The sequence below is a fragment of the Xenopus tropicalis genome, chromosome 2 (assembly GCF_000004195.4).
Source record: "Xenopus tropicalis strain Nigerian chromosome 2, UCB_Xtro_10.0, whole genome shotgun sequence".
NCBI lineage: Eukaryota > Metazoa > Chordata > Amphibia > Anura > Pipidae > Xenopus > Xenopus tropicalis.
Window position 1 is genome coordinate 120,163,119 of NC_030678.2, and position 19,263 is coordinate 120,182,381.

The window sequence follows — 19,263 nt, forward strand, 5'->3', positions numbered from 1 at the left end:
AAAGAGCAGAGAAACCTGAGCCATAACTTTTAGTATGACAGACATTAATACTCTGAGACAATTTGCAATTGATTTTCATTATTTCTTTTTTGTGTTTTAGTTTTAGTTATTTTGCTTTTTGTTACAAAGCTCTCCAGAAATGTTAGCAGCTATCTGGTTTCTAGGACCTTATTTACCTTAGCAACCAGGCGGAGGTTTGAATTAAAAGTTGGCATATGAACATACCTCCCAACATTTGAAAAATGTAAAGGAGAAAAAGAACATTTGGACATAACCATTTTTGTGACCACGCCCCCTAAATACCACTCCCACTTTTACAAAATATGGCAGGCTATTTAAAGAACACTTTTCTGGGGGTTTTGGGGTCGTGTTTTTATGCAAAATTGCCTTTAAGTTGCAAGTCTCAGTTCTCCCCAAGAGACCCATTAAGCTTATTAGTTACAATTGTTTCTAAGTGCAGGTGTTGCTTGTTAACTTTTCTGGGCTACTTATTTAACTAAATTTGAGAAACTTTGTATCTTTTTTAGCATTCAGTGCAGGAGATCAAAGTGAAATGAGGGACTTTTCAGTAAGAATCCGGGACTGCGGGCTGAGCTGATAAAATCCAGGCTGTCCTGTGAAATGAGGGTCAGTTGGGAGGTATGTATGAATAGGAGAGGGCCTGAATAGAAAGAATATGGAATACAATGTAACAATAATAATAAAAAGGTAACCTCACAGAGCCATAGTTTTTTTTGGCTGGCGGAGTCAGTGACCCCCATTTGAAAGCTGGAAAGATGTAGAAGAGAAAGGCAAATAATTTAAAAAAATAATGAAGACCAATTGCAAAATTGCTAGGAATATGACATTCTATAACACACTAAAACTTAACTTAAAGGTGAACCACCCCTGTTTAAAAATACATCATTTCAGAAAAGAAATGTGTAAATGACATTAAACTTGCAGAACAGTGTAACCATTGCAGCTGACTGCACGGCTTCGCCAATAGTAATCCTATAGGCCTATAGGTTTAGAAATCCTGTTTATCTTAACATAAACATGACATGAAAGTCATTCTAGTAATGTCATTGTAACTCTGGGACCAAAATTATATCAAATGTTTTGCTCAGGTAAAATAATTCTCCCTTGGTCATTTTACCTACTGCACTGCTCATGTATACACAGTTTAGTCATTTTCTTATAGTATTTAAGTTTATAAGTTATACTTGAGTCATATTAAATCACATCTATAGGGATTTCTAATACCCACTGAAAAGTGCAATAGATGATAACCCTTTGATAATGGGCTTGTGTAATTACTTTCTATGGTTTATCTGATATGATGTGACAGCTCAAGTCTTGCTCTTACAGTCCAGTGACGTCAGCAGTTTAATACAAATTAATTACTGCCTGCTTTCAGCGTCCTGACATTCATTTTCATCAATGCTGTTCTCTTTTGAGCCAACCCTGTACTAACTGCCACACATTTGCATGTATGTGACATGCCATTTTGGCTGGAAAACAGCACAATTAAGTGTCTTTGTTTAAAACAAATATCAATTTAGTGCCCCTCGTATGAAATTACATGTAAGTGTGGGTGCAGTTCAAGCTGATGACTGTCATGCATGTTGAAAGGTCTACTTACAGCTGTATGTGTACAATAAATAGATCAACAACAAAACAGAGTGTGTTTTATGTTTCTCACTGTAATTTTGTGTCAGCTTTGTTGTAATCATAAATCAGTACAGAAACATTCTGTCTCCAATTCTATGTATGTCTGTGTATATATATATATATATAGAGAGAGAGAGAGATGGAGACAGCAAGTGAGAACATATCTATAGCAATCTATATTTACAAAAAGGACTGATGCACTATTATATGTATATGCATATATACTGTATTTAATGGGACTAGCACTCTCTTATAGTAAAAAAAATCAAATTATATCTTCTTATCTTATCACATATAGCTAGTGTCCAATATGTTGCATATATACACATAGGTATGGGCCCTAATCCATGTATCTGGAAACCTGATATCCAGTGAGCTCCAAATTACAATTTTAAATGATTTCCTTTTTCTCTGTAATAATACAACAGTATTGGTGGCAGAATTATTCTTTTTGGTTTATTTAATCTTTAATTGATTTTTAGCAGACTTAAGGTACAGTATGGTGATACAAATTACTGAAAAAACCCAGGTCCCATGCATACTACATTCATATACACTGTGTTTCACTTTTTGGTGACATTGTGTATCAGTGTTTGTCTTTTCATCATTCCTCAATGACCCTAAAAATCAGAATGTCGATTAACTGCTAAACTTTATTTTTATTAACATTAATAGGTTTTGTAATGCCATTCTGTTCCATCTGCCCTATTCATCTTCCAGTCTGGCAATCAAACCTCTGTCTGTTTCTAGGGTCACTGAACTTCCAACTGGGAATCTGTATGAAAGCCACATTGAGCTAAAGAACAATAAGTCTGATTAAAGGTGCTAGACTTTACAAACGACTTTTAAAAAAGACCAGATGTCCATTAATACCTACTATATGTTCATACTTATGTCAAGTTGCCCTTTAAATAAGTGTTTCTATATGTAGGCAATTGTTTTTGTAACCTTGAAAAGCTAATGATTTATTTTATAGAAGCTTCCATAGCTAATTTTCTAAAGTGCGCCTATCACCCTCTAATTGGTTCCTGCACCAAAGGTGCGGACTAATAGGACCCGCATTACGGTAGTATATTTATATCATTTGCCAGCTTTTTTGTTATGCATCCTATTTTATTATTCTGAAAAGTAATGGTACACTTTTTGTAAAGGCATAAAAATGAAATATTCATCTTCTGAAATGAGGTGTGCACCAACACAATATTTCAATTTTAAACACATCAGTGCTTAAGCCATTGGTTTTAATTTTAATGAAAGCATTCTACCTGAGCAGAAGTCATCAGAATATCTGTCGTAGACTGATTTGCAATTCCTTTCATCACACTCACAGGTGTCTCCGTGAATATCTCCCCAGTCCCCGGTTGGGTCAACATCATGACAAGTACATTCACCGCACACACAGGTTCCTTTAAAGAATTTAAGAAAAATGCAGATTTAAAAATATGATGTGATTTTTGCATAAACTATGCCTGACATTCATTCTCAACTGCTGCATACAGCTGCTACACACAGAAAGAATAACACCTTGCTTAAGGCAAGCAGAAAATGGAGGAGTATGCTTTTTGCTGTCTTTTTCTATTTTGGCAAAGGACCAGGTGTCAAAAATATTGACATTAAACATGAAAATATATATAAACAAAAAAGCACAACTGATGTCCTATATTAAACCAAAATAGCCAAAGAGAAGTCTATCTTTGATTATTTTACTTTACAGCAAAAAAGAAAAAAATAGCCCATTTACAAGCACAGATATAAATGCAAAGTACTAGAATGGATTTGTGAAAAAAGAGAAATATCTAACAGCCCTGCAAGGCAGAAAAATGCTTCATGTCCTATTACTTAAAAGTCAAATGGTGAAACATTAAAGAATTCTAAATAGCTCGAGTTACAGGCATTGCAACTTGGAAAGTTGTTGCGCTGTTGGCATTCTATCAGCTTATGTTCTGAATCACATGTGGGGAGTAAGCATTATTATCTTCATTACCAAAATCCTGTTCCATTATCCAAGTTTTGAGCACATATCTTTTCTGCTATAAAATCTTCTTTACCTTGAACATAACCTAAAAGCCATAAGAGTGAACTAATATCTGTACTGCCGCTCCCTATACGCAGAGTACGCAGTCTGCGTAGGGCACCAACTCCCAGGGGGGCACAATCCCAGCTGCTCAAAAAAATCATTTTTATAGGAGTTAATAAGGCAGAGGCCGGCAGCAGGGAAAGGGTTAACAAGGAGCACAGTACACATTTTGGGATATCGTCTTGTTTACCGGTGGCAGGCAGTACCAGTAGCCAATCAGCGCTCTCTCTCTGGGGGCTGGGTTATATGCCGCATTCTATTGGCTAAGGCCAACGACGCCTCCAACAATGAGAACTACTCACCCCAAGAAACGAATAACAAGCTCTCCGGATAGTGCCTGGCGGCGGCAGGAACAGGGCCCTGATGAAAGGCAGGAGCGGAACCCCCCATACAGATAACGCCGGCAGATCAGCTGATCATGGTGGGGCCCTTACAAATGGAAATGTCTATTGAGGGGCCCTTACATAGGAAATAGGCACTGTGTCAGCTGCGGGCATTTACATTGTCTTGCTGATTGTGAGCTCTGTATTTATGTATTTACTTTTATTTGAATAAAGTTTTATTTTGGCCCCTATAGTAGGTGTTTTCTTTTATTATTTTATTTTTACTTCTGTAATATTTGGGGGAGGGGGCACAAAAGTAACTTTCTGCTTAGGGCACCCATTTGGCCAGCAGCGGCCCTGACTAATATACTTCTGATCCAGCTTACATACATATAGTGGGGGGATTGACTTTTATCTTAACAAGCACTTTTTTGTTCTAAAAGACCCTTGATTTAATTTAAAAGGGTTGTTCGCCTTTATATTAACTTTTATTATGATATTGACATTGATGTTTAAAGACAATGTGCAATTGGTTTTGTTTTTTAATTTTTTGTGGGGGTTTTTTTTCATCCACTTTCCAGTTTTGAATATCAGCAGTTAGTGTCTTGTTTACTTAAGCAACTAGGCAGTGGTTTGGATAAGAGACTAGAATATGAAATGGAAAGGGACTGCATAGAAATATAAGTAATAAAAAGTAACAATAATAAAACTGTTAGGTCATAGAATGACTACAGCAAATTACACGCAGGCTGGTTAGTAAGATGTAAACAAGAGGGCATTGACATTTGTCACATTTAGCTGTTTGATACTTTTAAAAGGTTTTGAAGATAACACATGGGAGAGAGACAATTGCAAGGCCTCTAAAACACACATGTACTTAAGTAATATTTGTGGGCAAAGGAAAAAAAAACACCTCTAAGCTAGAAAGGAACAAATGTAATTATTAGCTGTCACAAAATATTTCCATTTCCATATTTACATTTTAGTTTTTCATAAATCTAGATATTAAATTGTGTTGCTGTAAATCTGAACAAAAGCCCGCTCTTCACATAATTAAGAAGGGAGGCAGCTTTTAAATGCTCTCTGGATAATTAGATGCTCATTCTGCAGCAGTCATTGTCAGTGAAGATGTATTTAAAATAAGGTTCTTTGGGGCTTTCACATTTGCTATACAGTAATGGCATTCTGGAAAGCAGCCAAAGGAAATTGCCACTTGCCATTTAACTATTAGTCTGTTAGATTGTTTCTACAGCCTGTCATCTAAAAGCATGCTTGAAAAGCAGACAAAAATTGAGGAATATGTTTTATATTACTCTATATTATCTAGTTTTCTGCATTCACTTTTAAGTATAAATCATATTACATTTTGTTTTCCTGTAGCTTATTTGTGAAAATGTTAAATACGTTTGGTTCTTTCATAATTTAGTTTAAATAGCGAAGTTGTTTAACGATGGGTAATTCAAAGGTACTGTATATTGGTATTGACCAGATTTTGGTAGAAAAAAAAAACTGTTTTTTTGGCACAGAGCCAACTCAAGACCTGCCTTTGATCATTTTAGGAAATTTAAAAGCAGAGATGTTCTAAATTGATTAAATTTTAATTTGGGAAAAACAAATTCTACTTTTCCAATTATAAAAATTTAAAAAAAAAGTACTGATTTTTTTTTTTTAAAGTTTGCATTAGTTGTCCAGAGATTTAAGGGAACATTTACTAACATTTGGATTTTCATAGTTTTTTTTTAAACCACAAATAAACTAATTTCCATGAATGACATTTATCAAAATTTCAGAACTGAAAAAACAGGCAAAAAAAAGTTTCAGAAAAATGCAAAAACTGCAACTCTTTAAGTAAAAAAATCGATAACCTGTAAAACCATGAAGCAAAGAAAGATCTTTCAGTTGTAAAAGGGATATCTGCCATTGGCTTCTACATGATCTCAAAAGCTTTTCGTTGGCATATTTTTCCATTCAGATTTGTCAGAGATTTGTTCCATAACAAATGGTGACAAAATCGTGGGGGTGGGGGGTTTAGGTTCCGCGACAAAATGGCATGAAATTCACAATGAATATGTGTGCAGTCACATGAAACAGGTAAAACACGTATCTTCAATTAAAGCACTTTTGAATTTTATCCACTGTCCTGGAGTCCGACGAGTGCCTGCTGTTTTGTGTTGGATATTGAAGTTGATTTCCCTATGCTGCGGGTCTGGGGCATGGCACCCGGACCACTAGAAGGAAGCAGTGAGTGAACATCTTGAACTTTAAATTTACATATGGGCATTTTTGCTCAGAGTGAAGAACAAAAAAATTAACTAAGCCGATCCGAATATAAGCCGAGGTACCTAATTTTACCTAAGAAAACTGGAAAAACCTATTGACTCGAGTATAAGCCTAGGGTTGGAAATGCAGCAGCTACTGCTAAGTTTCAATAATCAAAATAAATACCAATAAATGACATTAAATGAGGCATCAGTGGGGTATATGTTTTTAAATATTTATTTTAAAGAAAAACAGTAAACTAGTTCTGTAAGTGGAGAAGATGGTCAACAAAAACAATATGAGTACTACCCCATACTCATTGCGCATTTGCAAACTGGCAGCAGACCCGGTCCCGGAGGACACGTAAGGGGAAATAAGTATTGCTAGTTGGAGTGGGCCAGGGCACTTGAGGGTCTGGTTGTGGGTGGCCTAATTTGCACACAAAGGACAGAGGGTGCTAGTCTGGAGGGACCCATGGCACCTGACTCAAGTATAAGCCGAGGGTGACTTTTTCAGCACATTTTGGGTGCTGAAAAACTAGGCTTATACTTGAGTATATACAGTAAGCAAAAGGTTTGGGGCATAAGCACCAGAAGCTACAACATAATTGGGTGAACATGAGAACTAATTGAAATACAGATTCGTTTTCTTCATTTGCCAAGTGGGAAGGACTGTGAGCCCCCGAACAAACGAATAGTACAGGGGTTTGGATTCATATTGGCTGGAATGGATGTGGGCAAATCCATTCCTGAACAAAGTGCTGGGATTCAATAGAATTCTAAACCAAATTCTGGATTTAGTGCATCCACATCCTGAGCACACCTTTAACTAAATAACTAAAATGTTGAAGCATGAGCAGATCAATAGAAAGCTGTGACATTTTGGTCTAGTAAACAAAAAAAATAAAATATACCCCGGTCATGTGTGTGTGTGACAATAAAGCAGCAGTGTTAGTGGGGGGCAAAAAGAAAACAACTAGCAACAGTTCAGAGAGAAGGAACTGATTAGCAGCATATACAACTTTATTTACTTTTCATCAGACTTCATAATAAATGTATCCACCCTGAAAATCATTATAGGACAGAAACTTATTTTGTATAAAAAAGATCCTGTAAATACTGTCCATACAGTCTAATGCTGGGCCAAGCCGGCTGGGCACCCTAGGCCAGGGGTCCCCAACCGCTGGTCCTCTGTGAATATGCTGTGTACGCGAAGCGCCACCTGAAGAAAGGCACGTATAAAAGCGTCACGTCTTTATAGGTGCAATGCTTTTATACGCGCCTTTCTTCAGGCGGCGCTTGGCGTACACAGCATATTCACCGCAGGAGGGAATTAAATGAATGCGCCAGGGGGTTTAGAGGCTGCAAGAAAGGTTGGGGACCACTGCCCTAGGCAATGGGTCCGGCCACCTCACACTTCTCCCCTCACCAGCTGTAAAGTCCAGGGGGGAAGTGACAAGGCAGCAGTGGGAAGCAGGCAGCAATAGAATCCTGCACAGGAGTCAAGGTCCCGGACTATAAATAGGCAAAAGTGTTATGTGCCCTGCTACCCCCCACTGCTGCACCCCAGGCACATGCCTCTTCCGCATACCCCTACTTCTGCCCCTGATACAGTGCATGATCATAAACTACAAGCAATGTGATACACAGGCAAAATAAATGCACTGGATACTGAAGGAACAGGTGATAAATGTGATGAAAACATTAGGTAACTCTCTCACAAGATAATAATTACATATATTTATATTCAACAGTTTGAAGAGAATAATACATCATAAATGCTTTTCAGACCAAGATTTTTTAAAAACTGAAACCACAGAAATTGCAAAGCACCATGCATGATTATTACCTAAGCTTAATTGAAAGAAATACAGATGTGAAAGCCATTAATAATGACACACCTCTGTTGCTGCAGATTTTGCCATCTGGAGATGTACATCTCTTCTTGATCTCCCAAGGGGTGATGTCACACTGGAATTCGCATTTATCTCCATGCCAACCAGCCTCACAGTAACAGTTTCCACAGTAACACTTTCCATGGCCTGCACCCAAAACAAAATTTATACAGTGAGGGAAAAAGTCATTTTTTAAATGGCAATGGCATCCCAAGAACATTTCTTTCAAGAAAAACACGATGTATAAATAAACATGTTTGCTATGAAACTGCCTATTTTATTGCATCAATACAGGGGAGAATTGTGTAATTAAATGCACAGATGAATGGTTTCTTATTTGCAATCCAAGAAAACATATTTTAAAAGGAAGAACATAACGCAATATTGAGATCCCAGAGTGAATGTGCAAGGAGGTGTAGGAGACATAAAGAACCAGTGAAATCCCAAAGCCTCAGTTTTTCAGCAGATAAATTATTTTACCTTTTAGCAGTTCTCCTGAAAAATTGTATTTCTGCTTAATGTCCCATGATCTTTTAGCTTGCAATGCAGGCACTGTGATCCTGCCTTCTCATTTGTTTGGTGAAACGGAACTTATTGCAATCAATGTGTATATATGGCAATAAGCTAAGTAGATTGTCAACCAGGGCACTTTGTTAAGATTTGTTAGATCAAAATTCTTCCTTTGTTTCAGAAACTTATTGAGCTGACATTTTTGTGATCCCTGACCATCATTAATAACTTGCTTGGAACTCACTGGACATACAGAATGTCAAGTCTGTCATTTTATCTTGACCTTCCCTTTCTGCAAACTATGCTTTTTGTGCTTAAGGCTATTCCATTAAAATTCTTTACTAGTCATGGTCTTGATGTGCAATACATCATATGCCAAATCTGACACAAGAATGTTTACCATCCTCAGTTATTTGGCTCTGCACACACCCAGCTATAGCATACAAATGATGTTCCATTGGCTCATGCATACAAATGCCAGATGTTTTGGGATCTAACTATCAACCACCAAGAGGAGATTACTATTTTATTTCACTTTCCTCAACTGTTCATTGGGTATCCACATCTACTGCTATTGATAATTACAAGTAGTGCTGGATGCCATCAATGGAATACATGGATACAAATGGCAGAGATTTGGGGATCTAACCATCAACCACCTATAAAATGAAGTCTGTTATGGTTCTTTCTTGTTTTAGTTTTTTTTGTTTGTTTGTTTTTTAGTTTAAGAAAAAGATTTACATCATAAAGTCAGCTACATCATTGGAGGAAGATTATTACTGAGCACCTTTATCGATCAGCTTTTCCATGGCTGGGAAGCATGTGATCCAGCACTATAATGCATTATTTACAATACAAATTTGCCTAGCATCCAAGAGGAGATTACTATTTTATTTCACTTTCCTCAGCTGCTCATTGGGTAACCACATCTACTGATTTTAATGATAACAATATCAAGTTGCAAAGTTAGTCCATCTAGGATAAATGGGGTGAACCTGGATATGTTAGTTATGTGAGTACTAGAAGTGTACATAAAAGATTATTACATAATAATGGGCGCTTTTCCAATATTGATGTCTTTTTTCCTTCCCATATATAAATGGAGGAAACATACAGACAGAGTGACTATAATGATGATTAAATTATTAAAGTGCAGGAAATCACTAGTCCTAGTTTATTTTTTAACTTCAGTACATTACTGGTATTGTTCTTGTGCTAAAAACAATATCAGAATATTGAAATCATTTCTATGCCAAATGCTGTCTTCTGAGGACTGTGGCAGATAAAATACAAAAGGGATGCCTCACAACCGCCTGCTTCCTGTAAACCGATTCCAGATAGCACAGACAAACAACTGCCACAAACATAATTCATTTTGTCAATAATTAAAAGAACTGTGTGGGTGTTAGGTAAAAGGAAACAGTGAAGAAAAAGCATACATGTTTCATAAATATAATATATACCGTACATAGCACTGTATATTAAAAAATATATGCATTTTTATTAGCATAATCATTTTATTATACAGCTCCAACATGTCACACAGCATTCTACATAGATTACCCACAGTGCAGTTTATAGTTTAATCTTCCTACCACGTAGATACAAGACATTCAAGGGTCAGTTTCATCAAGAGCCAGTGCCTATAAAACTGGCCATACACTATAAGATCTGCTCACTTGCCAAGTGAGTGGATCTTCTCACTATATCCCCATTTGGGTGGGTGATATGATGCTAATTTGATCATTTGGCCCTAGGGCCAAACGATCGAATTAGAACGCCAGGCATAGGAACCATCAGGTTCGGGGACCACATCAACAAGTCTATGCAAGTATGGAATCCATTATCTGGAAACTTGCTATCCAGAAAGTTCCAAATTACTATTTCCCATAGACTCCATTATAAACAAATTATTCTGTTTTTTTTTCTTTTTCTCTGTAATAACAAAACAGTACCTTGTACTTGATCCCAACTAAGATATAATTAATCCCTATAAGGAGGCAAAACATTGGGTTTAATAATGTTTAAATGATTTTTCCATACCTTACTTAATGTATGGAAATCCAAATTATGAAAGACCCCTTATCTGGCAAATCCCAGGTCCTAAGGATTCTGGATAACGGGTCCCATACCTGTATATCGTTACAAACATGTGTATATAAAATATGAAAAATTACACTGAAATATAAAAAATGTTCACAAAAGGTATTGTGACAAGCTAAGGATTCTTTGTCAAGCCATTAATTGCAACACTGCATGATTATCTGCTGATATAATATGTGAACAGAGGTCTACACTTGGCAACATAAAGGATTCAATAGATTATTGGGCCTATGAAGTAGAACAGCCCCCCTAATGCTATTCATAATCAATATTTTGCTGGAGAGTTTTAAGCCTGTAGATCCAAAGATACCACTTTAATGTGCAGTAGTTAGCATTACTGTTTCAGCCAGGACACTATCTGCAAGAGGTTTTTTGTTTTTCCAATGTTTGCATGAATTTACTCCAGGTAAACACACAGGCAGGTTAATTGACTGCTGATAAAATTGAATTGTGTGTGTGTATATCATAGTGACATTGAATGTAATCCCACACAAGAACAGGCTCAATATGTTGGCGCTTTATAGTAGGATTATTATTAATAATAATAATAATAATAATAATAGTAAAGTTTTATTTAGGTGATTTTGCCATAATGTACTTACATACTGTATGTATTTATGTATGTATGTGTATGTATATATATATATATATATGTATATATACAGTAGCTTCACTGAATGTGCCATCTTTTCTATTAATATATATATATATATATATATATATATATATATATATATATAGTATATATATACACACACTGCTCAAAAAACACAAGGAACACAAAAATAAGACATCCTAGACCTGAATGAATGAAATATTCTTATTAAATACTTCGTTCTTTACATAGTTGAATGTGTTGACAACAAAATCACACAAAAATTATCAATGTAAATCAAATTTATCAACCCATGGAGGTTTGGATTTGGAGTCACACTCAAAATCAAAGTGGAAAAAAACACTACAGGCTGATCCAACTTTTGTAATGTCCTTAAAACAAGTCAAAATGAGGCTCAGTAGTGTGTGTGGCCACGTGCCTGTATGACCTCCCTACAACACCTGGGCATGCGCCTGATGAGGTGGCGGATGGTCTCCTAAGGGATCTTCTCCCAGACCTGGACTAAAGCATCCACCAACTCCTGGACAGTCTGTGGTGCAACGTGGTGTTGGTGAATGGAGCGAGACATGATGTCCCAGATGTGCTCAATTGGATTCAGAACTGGGGAACGGGTGGGCCAGCCGCATGAGGTCTAGCATTGTCTTGCATTAGGAGGAACCCAGGGCCAACCGCACCAGCATATGGTCTCACAAGGGGTCTGAGGATCTCATCTCGGTACCTAATGGCAGTCAGGCTACCTCTGGCGAACACACGGAGGGCCGCCCCCCAAAAAATGCTACCCCACACCATTACTGACCCACTGCCAAACCGGTTCATGCTGGAGGATGTTGCAGGCAGCAGAACATTCTCCACGGCGTCTCCATGTGTCACGTCTGTCACATGTGCTCAGTGTGAAATTGCTTTCATCTGTGAAGAGCACAGGGTGCCAGTGGCGAATTTGCCAATCTTGGTGTTTTCTGTCAAATGCCAAATGTCCCCCACCTGTGGACGTCGGGCCCTCATACCACCCTCATGGAGTCTGTTTCTGACCGTTTGAGCAGACACATGCACATTTGTGGCCCGCTAGAGGTCATTTTGCAGGGCTCTGGCAGTGCTCCTCCTGTTCCTCCTTGCACAAAGGCGGAGGTAGCGGTCCTGCTGCTGGGTTGTTGCCCTCCTCCACGTCTCCTGATGAACTGGCCTGTCTCCTGGTAGCGCCTCCATGCTCTGGACACTATGCTGACAAACACAGCAAACCTTCTTGCCACAGCTCACATTGCCGTTTGTGTGGGTGCATGCCCAGGCATTGTAGGGAGGACATACAGGCACGTGGTCACACACACTACTGAGCCTCATTTTGACTTGTTCTAAGGACATTACATAAAAGTTAGATCAGCCTGTAGTGTTTTTTTCCACTTTAATTTTGAGTGTGACTCCAAATCCAGACCTCCATGGGTTGATAAATTTGATTTCCATTGATAATTTTTGTGTGATTTTGTTGTCAGCACATTCAGCTATGTAAAGAACAAAGTATTTAATAAGAATATTTCATTCATTCAGATCTAGGATGTCTTATTTTTGTGTTCCCTTTATTTTTTTGAGCAGTGTATGTACTTGTATATACACAGGTATGGGATCCATTACATGGAAACCCATTATCTAGAAAGCTCTAAATTACAGAAAGGCCATCTCCCATAGACTCCATTTTAATCAAATCATTCTAATTATTAAAAATTATTTCCTTTTCTCTGTAATAATAAAACAGTTCCTTGTACTTGATCATCATTGAAGGCAAAGCAATCCTATATATGTGTCTGTTATCTAGAATGCTGAGGGTCTGTCATTTTCTGGATTTTGAGTTTTTGTGATCAGGTTAATGTGATTTGCAGGTGGTAGGCCTACATTTGATTTTCTCATCTAGTTCAGATAACATACATGCAGCTGTTTTGGGATTATAAATGCAGGTTTAGCATTAGTAAAACAAAAAGACACATTCCATTGCTGTCAATAGGATAGCACATTCTGCTAATTTGCCAAATATTCTTTTGTGACAGAAAAGTCAAAAGGTAAAATGATATGGGTGAATGAGGAGAATAAGGAGATTTTTTATTTTATCTTATTAATGAGAGCTCCCTGGAACTGCATGTCCATGGCTTGAAGATAAACAACAGTATAAGCACTGTACAACATCAGGATATACGCAGGCTCTATAAATACAAGATGGTAGCTGTTGCACAAAGGGAGCTATATGCAGGAGAGAGTAATTAAGACAGTAATACCTACAGCATGGACAATAAATAAAAATGAACAAATCACATCTCTTTACCTTCCCTTGTTTTTACCTCATCCTTTGAAGAGCTTGAATTATGGCTTTATCACCCTCTTTCAGAGCTCATAGCTGTCATGTACAGTGCTGTTACTAATGCATTCCAAATCTCCATCTTGCTCTTAAACACTACATACTGTACTACCTTTTTTTTGGGGGGGGTGTTCTTTTTGAGAACACATCATTTAAAAACAGGATTCTAATTGTTCGTGTAAAGCACCTAACATACAATGTATGAGCATAAACAATCAGAAAGGTTGAGTATTATGCACAGAATGAGCACATAATGAGGGTCAATTTACACAAGCAGAGCTGCATGCAAAGTACTGAAATCTGAGGGTCTGTTCATTTGATTAAACCCAGCATTCCAGCATTCAGTATTTGTAAATGCACAAAATATTGTATGCAGCACAGACTGCACCCACATAAAGTAATCACTTAAAAAGCTAACTTGCGTTGTTTGCAATGTTCTGCATTCAATATATATATATCAAATGTTCTCTTGATGTTGCAAATATGGCAGTCACCATGTCTCGGGGAAAAAAAAAATAGGCCTTCCTGAATTTGTAGATTTTTTCCTTTTTTTATAACATAGATTTGAAGCTAGACAGAGACTAGACAGGTGGCATCCCAAGCTGCAAATAGCAAGGAAAAACAGTTTCCAGTTAAAGCAATAAGAAATCCCTGAAAGGGACACAATGGGTGGCCTCTGCTGTCCTGTGTAGTAAAACAATACTGGGAAGTGTAGCCTTGGCACTGCTTGTCAAATTGTGGGGAGATGGCAGAGCTGAAGGAACAGAGTAAGTAGTGGGTGTGCTGTTTTGGCTCCTTTTTGCTGAAAGAATATGTCAGGTTTTCCATATGATTCAAAATGCAATAAAATAATCTAGCACTTTTTGTATCAGACATTCTGTACACAACTTGGGCATAGATGATAAAGTACAGACTGATGCTGTCACATATATATATATATATACCGGTATATATATATATATATACTGTATATTCATGATCTGCATTGCATTACAAGCAGCTACTTTACATGTAGGGGATCCCTTACCCGGAAACCCATTATCCAGAAAGTTCCAAATTACGGAAAGGCCATCTCCCATAGACTCCATTATAAGCAAATAATTCTAATTTTTAAAAATGATTTCCTTTTTCTCTGTAATAATAAAACAGTACCTTGTACTTGATCCCAAGTTATAATTAATCCTTATTGGGGGCAAAACAATCATATTGGGTGTATTTAATGTTTAAACTATTTTTTAGTAGACTCAAGGTATGGAGATCCAAATTACAGAAATACCCCTTATCTGCAAAACCCCAGATCCCAAGCATTCTGGATAACAGGTCCCATACCTGTACAAACATTTTCTATAAAAAGAACAGTTCACTGTAAGTTGAATCTTTATAAATACGGTTCAGTGCAAAAGACCCACATTTACACTCATTTGAAATACAGGAATTCTGACTGCTACATTAAACCACTTTGCAAAAGACACATAGGATTTATTATTGCAGTACTTAAACACAATGAGAATATTTTCTTTGGTGACAAGGTAACTATATGGCTGACACAGCAATGCAGCTTGATGGATCAGCTGGGAAGCTCATTAAAGAGTGCTGCAGGTCTGTGAGGCAGATGTGGCCAGTTGAACTCATTTTATGGCAATGCTAGTTGCAACTACTGTGACTGCGTGTCCTGAGCAGCCAAACCCTACAGTAACCATATGCTCAGGAACTAGTTTTTCACTGGTGCTGGTTACATCTGAATTAATCATGCTGGGTGACTAATGGCCTATGGTTTGCACAAAAATTTATAGTTTTCATCCCCCCCCCCCCCCCCGCCCCCTTTGAAAATTCCTAACCCTCTTGTGGCCAAACCAGGTACTTACATTACTAACTTACTAAACATTAACACTGCCACCTAGTGTAAACATTTAAGTACTACAACTGAATGGCTCTACTAGTCCCTTAAATGTCTACCACAAAAAACGTTTTATTGAGGGTTGTATTGAATGCCAGAAAGATTGTAGTAAAAAATGTATCTGTAAAATATTATTGAGCCTATTTGAATATATTGCCCCTTTAAACATTAGTGCCTATAAACAATATTTCCTGAATGATACTTTTCAATCTTTGATCAATATTATAGAATCAGACAACAAGACATGTTTTTGTTTTTTTTGCAAAGCAGCTTTAAAGTCATTGGAGGAGTGTGACATAGGTGTTATTACATTCCTAGTTAATATATATATGTGCAAGTATCCTCTTTGTGGTTGGACAATTATCAACCAGCTATGTTAGATGCGTGTACATCTGCATGCATCCTTCTTCAGTAAATTTGATGACTGAAAACCAGTAATGAAAACTTTTGTTACACTCATTTAGTGGTCTTTTTCCAGCTGAGTTTTTTGGAGACCTCTTCCTTGGAGTTGCTATATTTTATTTACATTGGTTAAGTTATAATCTACCTATATATTACACATTAATACAAGATGCTTATTATACACTGTTATCAGCTGAATTTTAGCACCAACCTTTTTCACCTCTTCTGTTGTCATAGATAAATATGTACAAGTTCACCCACTTATAAAAAATTTAATATTTAGTCATACCTCTGTTTACTGTCTTTTGACATACACTACTTGTAACTATTGCAAGATCTATAATCATTAAGGGTATATTTATACCATTTGATTATTATTAGATATTTTTATAAATGCAGATATTGCAGTAGCTCACATGGCCTGACCAGTCAGTATAGTTAAAGAGTAGTTTATTATACACACAGTATTTGCTCTGTAATTAATTATGATAAACTCAAATGTAGCAATGTTGAGATGTTCTAAAACATAATTGCATGATAAAATAATGTTATTATTATAACTAAAGCACAGATTAGATCATGATAAAATTACTTACCCCCACATATCTCTTCAGTTTCATCATCAATACACTCTGTATCATCACATTCACAATACTTTCCATAAATAAGGCCACTGTTGTCTGAATTCTCGCATTTACATCTTCCACATTGGCAGGTTCCTGCAAACAACAAAGTATTATACTGACTACTGACAATTTGGGAACACATTAATCCAGTTTTATCAGACACCTATCCTACAGTGTGTTCAACTAGAAAAATAGGTGACTTTCACAGTTAAAGCTCAGAGGTTTAAGGAAAAGGGCAGATTAAAGTCTAAAACTAGCACTTGAACAGAAACAAGAATTTGGGACATGATTAACAACACAGGTTGTCCAATCCTGCATCTGCTGGTTATGTCAATATGCAGCAATTCCATTTTCATTCCAACTGTGAATCACCATCACTTTTTACAGTTGGACATTTTCAGCAGTTATATCTGAATAGTTTGTTCTCCAACTTTGCAGAACACAAAGCATGAGAAGCTAATTTTAATACACTATAACAAAGCCAATGGGAAAAAATGTATCTCAGTAGTTTCCCCAACAGCAGAACAAAATACTTGGGAATCTAATAATAATTCACATCTGAAAGCCAATGGGAAAGTCCACTTTAGCCAAATAACATTACAATAAATCAGCAGTTCCCAATCTGTACAATTATTAAATGACAAATAGGTCTTGAACTAAAAACTTTGAAAACTACTGCATAAATATGGTGGTGTGTCCTATTCTGCCTGTTCTATGCTTCCTGTGTGTGCCATACTCTTCCTGCCCTATGCTTCCTGTGTGTCATACTCTTCCTGCCCTATGCTTCCTGTGTGTGCCACAGTCTTCCTGCCCTAAGCTTCCTGCATGTGCCATACTCTGCCTGCCCTATGCTGCCTGTGTGTGCCATACTCTTCCTGCCCAATGCTGCCTGTGTATGTAATACTCTGCTTGCCCTATGCTGCCTGTGTGTGCCATACTCTGCCTGCCCTACCCTGCCTGTGGGTGCCATACTCTTCCTGCCCTATGCTGCCTGTGGGTGCCATACTCTGCCTGCCCTATGCTGCCTGTGGGTGCCATATTCTGCTTGCACTGTGGCTGCCTATGGGAGGTGAACCTGCAGGGGTCTGGGAATTTGTTAGCATTTGGAAATAGCCATTATATGGTACCTAAGGTGTGTAATTATGTGCTGGGGGTTGCTGTGCTATCCACAGGGGAGGCATATGGATTTAAGGGTATGTCTTAATATGACATAATAAACTTCATTCACATGTGAATGAAGGGTGATACCCCTGTAGAGAGCACTAACCATTTGTGTTTTTGCTGCACTTCCACTATTAATGTGAATATGGTCATAAAGGCTCTTGTGTTAACATGGGTGTGGTTTGAAGAGGATGTGGTTTAAAAACCACAGAAGTTAATCAGCACTGGTCTAGATGTTACATGGTTCTGGCTAGACATAATTAAATCAGTTTCACTTATAGTTCATTATGTTTTCATAATTGTGGACAGAAGGTGACTCTGCACCACACTAGGGGGCACATTTACTAATCCACAAACGTCCGAAAAGCGTCCGAATGCATTTTTTTTGTAATGATCGGTATTTTGCGAATTGTCGCAAATTTTTCGAGCGCTCAATACGAAAAAGTCGTGACAATTCGTGAAAGTCGTAATGGCTATGCAAAAGTCGCGACAATTCACGAAAGTCATAATGGCTGTGAAAAAGTCGTGACAATTCACGAAAGTCATAATGGCTATGAAAAAGTCGCGACAATTCACGAACGCCATAATGGCTATGAAAAAGTCGCGACAATTCATGAAATTTGTAATGGCTATGAAAAAGTTGCGACAATTCGCGCAAGTCGTAACGGTTATGGAAAAGTCGCGACAATTTACGAAAAAGTCGTAACGGCGATGAAAAAATTGCAAAAAATACGAAAAAGTCGCAAAATGTTCGTTTTCCAATCTGAATTTTTCTCATTCGGATTCGTGGATTAGTAAATCAGCCCCTAGGTGGCAGTACCCAAAGAGATGCAGATTTTGGTGACACATGATCCAATAAAAAATTACTAGCTTCATTAGATACTCATACCCCATCTTAAGAACACCCGCCTAAAATGTACTGATTCCTAAATGTGTCTCCTGTGCACTTCTGGTCATATGATTTAAGTTTCTGTGGTATTCTTTCTATGCTTTTTCTCATTTTTGTCTATTATTTATTGTATAGAGTTTTGGTGGCCACTGCAGACAACAGTGATTTGAGTACAGAAATAACATGAAGTCACTACATATGGAGCCCACAATTTAGTGCCCCGTATGCACAAAATTTGCAAGAGTGAAAAGGAGGTCTCTGCATCCCAAAGCTCTGGTTCTTAATTTGCAAGAAGTAACATTCAGCCACCTGACACATTTCAGGTGCATCCAAGGAAAGGCACTTGGAGTGCCAAAATTATCGCAGCTACCCCGGGCTGGTGCTGTTCTCTCTCTCCGAACAGGGGCACCAGCCAGGGGTAGAAGGTAAGAGATTTAAGCCACTTGGGGGTGCCTAACATTTTGGCACCCCCAAGTGACTTTTCCTTTCCTTCTCCTTTAATGAGGATGCCTATG

General features: G+C 37.5%; 1 protein-coding gene across 1 annotated transcript in view; it reads right to left on the bottom strand.

The window, feature by feature from the left end:
* The window catches only part of itgbl1 (integrin subunit beta like 1), a 94,187-nt gene that overhangs the window by 41,933 nt on the left and 32,991 nt on the right, over positions 1-19,263 (bottom strand). The window contains exons 4-6 of the mRNA XM_002937085.4: positions 16,669-16,791; positions 8,213-8,353; positions 2,919-3,059 (exon numbers count right to left, since the gene is read on the bottom strand). Of these exons, the coding sequence (XP_002937131.2) occupies positions 2,919-3,059; positions 8,213-8,353; positions 16,669-16,791 (405 nt within the window). The remainder of the gene's footprint in view (positions 1-2,918; positions 3,060-8,212; positions 8,354-16,668; positions 16,792-19,263) is intronic.